Raw genomic sequence first — 9,477 nt, forward strand, 5'->3', positions numbered from 1 at the left:
CCCTAGAGTTTACTACATACAGGCAGCAGGAATTACATGAAGCAGCATTCAGGAATATGACAGCTCTTCCTACAATACATAATTGCGCCACCAGAAAAAACTCACATCTGGCAGGGTCGCAACAAAAAGTTGCAAAGACCTACCAGAGTTAAGAGATTCTGGAGCCTTAGGAAAGTAGGCATAAATTGTACAGGTTTGTGAACAAAATATGGGGCTTTGTTTTTGCACCCTCCTTTTCTTCAGTGGCACTCAGAAAGACTAATATAGAGCAAAGTGACCCAAGCAATTATTCCTAAAAAATTGCGACTTTAGTATTTGCTTGTTTCCATGGTTGTCACTTTGAGGCTTGCAAGGTGTATCAGGACCAAAAAAAAGATTTGTTTCTCTTTGGCTGGAGAGTAGAATTGCCAATTACACTGGATGGGATCTGGCAGCTGCTTCCCATAATCATCATTCAGAAGGAGATGAGACTTGAATAGCGGGGGAAGGCTGAGGTTGTCTTTTCAACAAGAATGAGTGTAGCCTTCCTTTGGTCAAAGCCGCCTAGGCCTAGGCAGAAGTTTAGAAAGCCAGAGACCTGTAAGTGAGAAAACTACTGACACAGCAAACCTGCAAATTTTGTACAGAGGTGGCTCTCTCACATACACACACGGGAAAGGGGAAATGTTGAGTCTGGATGAACCATATTTTCCACTTTCATATGAACAATTCTACTAGAAGTCATGCAATTACACACAAAGTGCTCCCACAAATACGCAAAAGTCCAAGAAGAAATGCCTACATTTCATGCTGAAACCCACACACCTAGAACTTGCTAAGGTTTCTGCACCACCCAAACCTTTAAACCTCTTTTGATATACCTACCCATGCCCTGTATATGCAACCTCTTCCTACACCCATCTCTAGGCGGAGGGAACCATAAACTCTTATAACAACATGTGTCCCTTTCCGTGGGGCCACAAAGCACACGGTACCAACAGCTCGGGTTTTTTAATTTTTTTCAGCCAACAACCAGAAAGGCAAAGCTGTCTGTACATTCTGTCTCCCCTCCCCACAGCAGGTTTGAGAAAACTGGCTCGGAAGAATGATACAAGGTTGGTAGGTAATCCCAGCCCTCAGGGATATAACCCAGTCACAAGACACCTCTCAGATTTGCACCCGGGAATCAGAAACATGGAATCATAGAGTTGGAAGGGACCCCAAGGCTCAACCACCAGAAACGCAGGAATTCTGCCCTGGGTGAACCAGAACCACCAACCTTCTGGTTAACAGCCAGACCCACTGACCCACTTGGATAGAGAGAGTATAATCGCCCATAAGTGCAGACAGCTTAAGTACCTATATCAGGCTGCTCACAATGTGCAAAGAGCAACTCAAGGCTGGCTACAGTTTTATTTTCTCCTGAAAAGCTCCTATTCATTTATTGCAGAGGTAGTCCCTTATTAATGTGTGGGTACCAAGATGTATACTGCCTATTCAAGGGTCTAAGGGGGCCAGTGTAACAGTCCTTTAACCCTATGATTATGCTGAATCCTTGCTAATTAAACCTTTGTGCGATTTTGATGCATACCTTCTGCTGAGGGAATCAAACAAGAGCAGGCCAACCCAAATATTGTCAGGATGACATTTAAAGCCTCAAGCTTGAAAACCTATTTTTTCAAAACAGAAAAAGGCTGGACATGAAGCATAACCCTGGGCTACAAACCACACTTACCTGGGAGTAAGCCCCACTCAATTCAGTAGGGCTTACTTGTGAGTAGACATCCTTAGGGTGATGTTCCTAGGCATTTGATGTTAAATTGACCACTTATAGTTATTGTGAGGTTCTCCTATCCATTGTGATTTTTTAAAAAAGGTAAGATCATCTGCTAAGTCCATGCTTCCCAAACCTGGGTCTCCAGCTGTTTTCAGACTACATTTCCCATCATTCCTGACCACTGGGTCTTGCTAGCTAGGGATGATGGGAGTTGTAGTCCAAAAACAGCTGGAGAGCCAATTTGGGCTCCTGCTCTAGTCTTCTACCCCACGATACTATTTTTCCACTTAAGAATTTGCAATAGTCTACTAACACAAATATTAACTTATAATATTCTAGTTCTAGTCCGGAATACCTAAGAGACTGCAGCCCTAAATACTGTTACTCAAATGCTGCTTTTAAATACAAAAATGATACAAGGTCCTGCTCATGTTTAATGTCCCAAGCAAAAGTTTATTTGACCTCCCTGGGCCTTAACTTAAGCTGGTATGATTACAGGCTATTTCTTTTATTCCATACACTCTCTCTCTCAAAGTCATTATGTATAGGGTGTTATTTTCACTGGAACTGTCCATACTAACGCTTAGTTTGCACATCAAAACATTCCCTCGTCTACTGTAAAAGCAAAAAAGGTCTTTACAGGGAAGACTTCCCCTTCATGGGGGGAAAAGTGGGAGGGAGAATGTGGGCCTCCATTCTAGTTCAAAGGTAGGTGAGAATCTAGCAGTCAGAGAGAAACAACTCTTGTGATAGGCTTGAATTACGGGACATCCAGTCCGATGGCTTAAAAGTTAGTTACAAAGCACACATCTACCAGTAAACTTTGTTTCCAATTTTATTATTCCACATGGTTAACAAAGAGGAAGATTACATAGCTAGCCCTCCAACCTTACTTTTACCCCTCCCTTTCTTTCTCTATGCTGGGACATTTTCTTGCGTTAAGGAAACTTACAGCATAGATCTATATTACAATGACAGCTCTGTGGAAAGGTAACAGCACAAACAGCTCACACATCTTAAAAAATAAAAAAAGTCTGTTTTTAAGTGGAGGAAAGCTGAAGTTGCAGTAGATCAAAGAACATCTTTCGAGTTTCTTAATTAATGGCGTGTAATTCAATGTTTTCCATTCAAACTGGGAATGCATTCAATGGTTCAAACCCTCACTAAGCCATTTGTTATTGGTTTTTACACAATTACCAATGTTGTTGCTTAAAAACAAAGGCTTAGCAATGACAAACTAAATTGGGAAGTCACGTAACCAAACGCAGGAACATACGTGTGCCAAAAACCAGAAGTATAACCACTGTGTTAGCCCAAGAATCCTGAACAAATGAAACATTCCAACTCCCCATACTTGAACGGGCAAGTTCAGTACAATAATTAAGTGCTTAATTACCAATGTTTGCACTCAAGGATACATATTTATGAATTGCTCACTTGGAACAGAATTTCTAGAGCAGCAGTCTCACCCATCCCTCAAAATACATGCAATCATTGGTGAATTTAGTTGCTTTTATTTTTTATATATAAAAAGATTAAAATAAAACATTTGACAAGCTATAAAACATACCACAATAAATTCAAATGTGCTAGCTGTGCGTAAGACACGTTTCTAAAAGGCACCCTGCCACCAGTATTTTAAATGCTCACCTAATTCCAGTCTGGCTCCTAGTTTCCTCTTCCTTCACTGAAGGAGAAATCCTAGACCACTAAACTCATCAAGAGACTAGCTTCACCAATCCCTTTCAGGGATTTTCCTTTTTAAAAAATAAGAGAGAGAAAAATCTATCACTAGAACATTTGAAGTTGTGCATAACTGCTTAACTTCATACATTTCACTGGTATTAAACCACCAAGTTTTCAAATGCACAAGGGTTTTCTCCTAATCGAAAAAAGGTAGTGATTCAGGGCCACTTATAAGGGCCATTTAAAAAACCCCAAGGAAACAAAAAAGGTAAGTTGCAAAACACTGCTGTGCTTCAACAAAAGAGCTCTGCTTCCATACTTCCATCTCTTTTAACCCACACCCTTAATCATAAAAAGAAACCCAAGACTTTCCAATATTCACCTCTCACACTCACAGATGAAATGTTAACACATTCGAGCTATTTAGCCTGTCAGGATTTGACAGTGTAAGAGTGCCCAGCTATGCAGTCCTAAAATACAGCAACATTACGACACAAATGCACCATCTGAAATCCTCACCGTCTCTATTCCAATGGCTAGAAGAACACAGTGCTCAAGTATTCTCCCTATTAGGTAGATCTTCGTTGGTTCCTGTGCAGTCTCTTTACTACCAAGGTCTCCACATAGATTTGGAAAGGCTGGAGGAAGGCACATTTTGCGTCCTAGACCTGTCCAGTCCATCCAAAGAGATGTGGCTTTGCTCAGCCTCCGTGTCTTCCGCATCAGAGCAAGTCTCCTCACTGGAGGAAGGTGAAGGAAGAGGCGAATTGGGACTGGGCAGGTTCAAAGCTGCAGGCGATTCCCCAGGCGTTTGGGAGAGCCCATCGCTGCCAGGCCACTGGCTGATCGAGGGGTCTGACAAGACATCCGCTATCAGGTCCTGGAAACTGCCTTCGTTCAGAGGCATCGACTCCAGAAGGTGGTTCAAGAGCTCTGCTGCAATGGTGGCATCAATCCCAGGGCAGTTGGAGACAAACGTATGAACTTCATGCATGCACTGAATGTACCCAGCTGCAAAGCGCTCGCTGGCCTCCCGCTGCAGTTTGTCACTATCTGAGACCACAGGCAAAGAGAGAAACACAGAAAGGGTCACGAAAAATCCATTTCTCCTCTCCCCAGTAGTACTGCAGAAGGCTATCTACTCCCTTGCCCTTCAGGGCTGGCTAGATGCTAAAACTACATCCCACCCCCCACCATACCTGTCAATGCCAAACTTGAAAAATGAGGCTCGGAGGCTTCTAACTAAGGGACAATCAGGCAGCATCGCTGCAAATCTGGCTGAGGAGACAACTGTGTGTTTCAGGGTGAAAGCCCCAGCCTTTATGCAACGAGATAAATGTTTTGGAAAAACAAGGTAGATGGGGCTGATAGATAAGGTTTTATATACCTAAATGTGCCTGCTTTCTAGTAACAGTTGTATAAGAATAGTTTTAACTAGACTGAGCAAAGTTGGATTTGTGCAGTGATTTCACTGCAAGTCCAATTCACAACTCAAGCAGAAGCAGAACTGCAATACTCCTTGTCACAAGCACAGCTCGGCCTAGGTATGTTTACTCCAAATAAAACAAGTCTCATCATAACAATTAAGTTAGATCAGAAAAAGGATAGCAGCAGCCACTAGGTAGGGCAACAGGGACAGAAAAAGAACATAAAGTAAAACCAGAACAGTGAAGGCCAGCAACTTTCATTCAAACCAGAAATACTTCAGGTGTGCTCTAAGTAGCACCGGTTTTGTGTTAAATTCCCTGGTTTGTTGTGGTATCACAAGGGGCAGGAAGAAGAGATATCATGCATACAGCCCTCAATAGCAAAGAGGAGGAATCAAAATGTAATGATCGTAAGGAAGTAGAGAGAGCTGCTTACAATACTTGGAAAAAATTCCTACTGAATTCAAGGGGACTTCCACTCAGGTAAGGATATACAAGACTGCTGCCTTACTAAGGAGAACAGAAAAGATAGCTTCCCACCCACAGAGAAATGGGAGTACAGAATTGAAATGCTTTATTGGCAAAATAAGCAATGGATGCATGTGCCATGCAATCCTTGGGTCCTGATGCTCCCTTCTTTTCTAAAAAATAATAATGCAATTTAACTCTGCACCCCCCAGCCCATTTCCCTCCCTCTATCTGACAATCCCCTTTAATTTATCTGCCCGGCAGCTTCCTCCTCCAGCCCTAATAAGGAGTAGTTCTCTAGGTAACTGAGGAAACAGCCAGGTCCCCGACGCAGGACCAGGATGGAGATGGGAATGAGAGAGAAGGAAGGAAGGAAGGATGGATGGATGTCACAGGGCAACAGCTGCGGCCACTCACCGAGAGACCTGTTCTGCAGGATGCCTTGCACCCGCTTCACCGTCAGCTCCAATACCTCGGCGTTCTCCATCTTCGCCTGGAACTAGCAGCAAGCAAAAGGAGAGAGGGGAGGGGGAAAGGACACAGCAAAGAGCGATCTCGTCAGTCCCAGCCCCCCTTGCCGTCCTCCGCGCGCGCCCCCCCCCCCTCCGCCCGAAAGCCCTCCGCCGGCCAAGTTACCTCCGTGTCCGCCAAGATCAGCCGCAGCTCTTGCAAGCTCTCGTTGATCCGCGCCCGCCGCTTCTTCTCCACCAGCGGCTTCCTTGCCTGGCGAGGAAAGAGGAGGGGAGGAGCAGAGGGCGCCACTTGCAGATCGCTGCACGCGCGCCCGCTTGCAAAAGCACGTCGCGAGCGCAGCCCGCCCCAGAAGTCCACCCCCCACACACACACCCCCGCGCAGCTCCCGCACCTCCCTCACCTTCCTGTCTCCTCTGGCCTCGAAGAAATCCTCGTCGTCCCGGCTCGGTCGGTTCTTGCTGGGCCGAAAGGAGGGAGCCATGGCCGGATCCGGTGGGGCAAATGCAGGACGACGGAGCGGGGACGGAGAAGTGCAGAGCAAGGGCGGCCGGGGGCGGAGGCAAGGAGGCGGAGGCCGGAAAATAGTGCAGCGAAATAAATAGATGAAGCCGCAAGGCTGCTGCCTCCGTCCCGCACTCCCCCGCCCCCTCCCGCGGCCGCCGCCCCGGCCCTATTTATAGCCTCTGATTTGCATGTCAATGAGTCTATTGGACGCGGCGCGCCGAGAAGAAGGCCGAACGTTGAGCGAAGCCACCAATGGCGGGCGGGCGCTTTGTCTGGCCGGGCGCTTTCGGAGACGTTTTCCTGGTCGTAGCACAAGCGAAAGCAGCGGCAGCGGCGGGGGGGCGGAGGGAAGCCGCGCTGCTGGACAGGGACCGTCGCCCAACGCGCGTTTGTAATGTTTGCTTGCCGTTAGTTTCTGCCTGGTGTTTTTTCAGTTGCTCGCTCGCGGGATTCGACGCGATCGTTCCGTTCTCAAGAGTTAACAGCGGGGTTTCTTGCTGGAGGAAGGGCAGTAAGGAAGCGTGTGTATGTTAGAGAGAGTGATGGGAGTTGCAATAACGTGTGGAAAGGCTGTGAAAGCGACACGCAAGTTGCTTACTGGGCTTGCTAGTGTGCAGTCCTCAACCGTCCAAACTTGCATTATGATTTCTTACTGTGATTATTAATAACCACATGTTTGTAAGGTGGTGATAGTGAGGTTGTTGTGACCTATCTTGTAGGGTTGCCATATTTGAAAAAGAAAAAACCAGGACACCCCAAAAGTTCTTGAGCTATTTTTTGTTTTTACAAAAATGGCAAAAAACCACGATTTTAAAAAAATGACTTGCCTATGATCCAGGACAAAGCACCACCTTTCGGAACCGCCCCCCCCCCATCACATCATCAATACCGCCTTTGAAATCCCACTAATGTCCAGGAAAACCCGGACGTATGGTAGCCCTATGAATCAGACCGTGACCCAGTCCAGTGGTTACAGGCCAGCATGTTAGGTGGCCGGACATCCAAGTTCTGACAGCAAAGTCTGGCCTTTATTAAATATCATGTACATGCTTTGAAAGCAGCAGCTACAGAAAGCCAACTTTTCAGGTGTTAGATCATTGATACTACTGGAAGTGCATGTGTACAAGAGAAAGAGGCAGATGGATCTTCAAATCACAGCAGGCTCAGCAGGAACCGTCAAAATGATCTATAGTTGCAGCCTCTGAGTCATATTTTGCCTTCAGGTTTTGTTTGTTTTATATACAAGCCTTACGGAGCGCATATCTGCATCTAACCTTGAAAAGGTTTTGTCAACACTACTGACAAAGATTTGGCTTTTCTCATCTCCCCAAATCATCTGAATAATTCGTGGGGAGGGGAGCAATCTCCTATCATCAGTGGAAAGAACTCTGGGAAATAACAATATTTGATACTTGGGCAATCAGTGTAATTTAGTTACTAGTCCATGCTCCACAAGAAGTAGAGTCAAAACTGCAGCAAAACAATAACTGTAGGAGGAAATACTAAGAAAACCCACAGCATACTTAACAACTCCACTACCATGGGCAAATCACAATGTGGCAATCACAGTGGTGCAGAACACAGAACAATTACAACACAGAACATTACATAGGATGTAATGTAGCAATTCTATTTGGAGACTTGGATTTGCAGGAAGAAGGCACTTCCATTGCAGCCAGGCAGGTGCATTCATCAATGGTTGAAGAATGCTTTGTTTACTACAATGTGTAATATATAAAGCAAATGGGCCCTTGCTACAAAATGTAGTGCTTCTGTTTAGGGTTTCAGCCACTCCATTCCATTCTCTCATCCCAGTTTCCCTTGTCAGAATTCTGCACCCACATGCTTAGTTTGGGGAGGAGGGGTTTCAATTTGGGACTTTTAATCTCCTTTAAATTTTGGTGATGTACAAATGACTCAGTTAATATCTCTGAGTAGCTTCCTCTCCCACCTCTTGGGAAATTGAAACACAGCTTGCCAGGAACTGACAAAAATACGGTTCCTTCTACACACCTGTCTCTGCTCCTGTTCCAGCTACTCCATTCTATTCCTCCATTCCATCCAGCCCCGCCTCCTTGCCAGTTTTCCCATCCCGATTCAACTATTATGGAGCAGGTTTGTTTGCTTGTTTTTTATTTCCCTTCTTTTAGGTTGTTTTCTGAAGATTTTCTGTACTTGTGCATCCCTTGGTTCCTCCATTGGTTCTTCTCTCTTGTGTTTCAGGAGTGAAGTTTTAGCCACAGAAGCATGAGGAGAATGAATACTCCAGTTAGTACTGTATACAGATTTTACAGCCATTCATCTAGACCAGGCATAGGCAAACTTGGCCCTCCAGATGTTTGGGGACTACAACTCCCATCATCCCTAGCTAACAGGATGATGGGAGTTGTAGTCCCAAAACATCTGGAGAGCCAGGTTTGCCTATGCCTGATCTAGACACCTTGTTCATTGTATCAGCTGAGTCCTTAGGATCCTATCTTAAAGTTCCTTGCTGTCCTTTTCGAGAGGCAGACGTCTTGGAGATGACTACCAACTCAGTCTTACAGAACTAGTAAGATTGCAAAAGATTGTAACCCACACCTGTGCATGGGAGCAAGGAGGGAAATCATTTTTGAGATGTTGGAAGGCAAAATTCTGAAGAATATTTAATCCTTGATACCGTACCCACACTTGTAGGTGAACAAGGAAAGGAATCGGCTTATTGCCTATATTCAAAGTACAAGGCCAAACAGACTCTCGGGTGGGAGAGAACCACTAGCAAAGCCTAAATATCAAAGTTAAGCAGCTTAGTGAAGCATAAGAATATAGGCTATTAAACCTCCTTTATCCTGTGTCAGTTCTGTGTAGCAGCAGACCTCCTTCTACCCCTCTCTGCAGTGAACAAACAACACACTGCAAAGTAAGTTTTAAAATGCTTTACTTACATAATCGGAGGTCTGCTTCATGTGTTATTCACTCCAATAGCAAAAACAGCACAGGTATAGTATTATTGTGCAGAAATACAGAAAAAAATAGCTTCAGACACATGTCCTCCCTCCATGACTTACATCATGAAGAAGAGAGTGAGGAAATAAAGTGAAGAAACACATTGTTTCCTTACCAAAAATGGGGGGCATGACCTTACTGAGCCTACTCTTACAATTTGACCTCTGTGGTCCTTAA

General features: G+C 45.0%; 1 protein-coding gene across 2 annotated transcripts; it reads right to left on the minus strand.

The window, feature by feature from the left end:
* Positions 1 to 2,578: 2,578 nt before the first annotated feature.
* LOC310678694 (transcription cofactor HES-6-like) lies at positions 2,579 to 6,477 on the minus strand. 2 transcript variants are annotated; one of them, XM_083443035.1, is made up of 4 exons: positions 6,212 to 6,477; positions 5,974 to 6,060; positions 5,755 to 5,830; positions 2,579 to 4,495 (listed from the first exon to the last, which is right to left on the minus strand). In XM_083443035.1, exons 1-4 carry the CDS (start codon positions 6,290 to 6,292, stop codon positions 4,050 to 4,052), a joined length of 690 nt encoding a protein of 229 aa, XP_083299161.1. In that variant the 5' UTR covers positions 6,293 to 6,477; the 3' UTR covers positions 2,579 to 4,049. The 2 variants fall into 2 exon arrangements, with proteins under 2 accessions (XP_083299161.1, XP_083299160.1); XM_083443034.1 differs by having other exon boundaries at positions 5,755 to 5,836; positions 6,212 to 6,476.
* Between the last annotated feature and the right edge of the window lie 3,000 nt (positions 6,478 to 9,477).

Source organism: Podarcis tiliguerta (assembly GCF_965153285.1).
Source record: "Podarcis tiliguerta genome assembly, chromosome: 5".
Classification (NCBI taxonomy): Eukaryota; Metazoa; Chordata; class Lepidosauria; order Squamata; family Lacertidae; genus Podarcis; species Podarcis tiliguerta.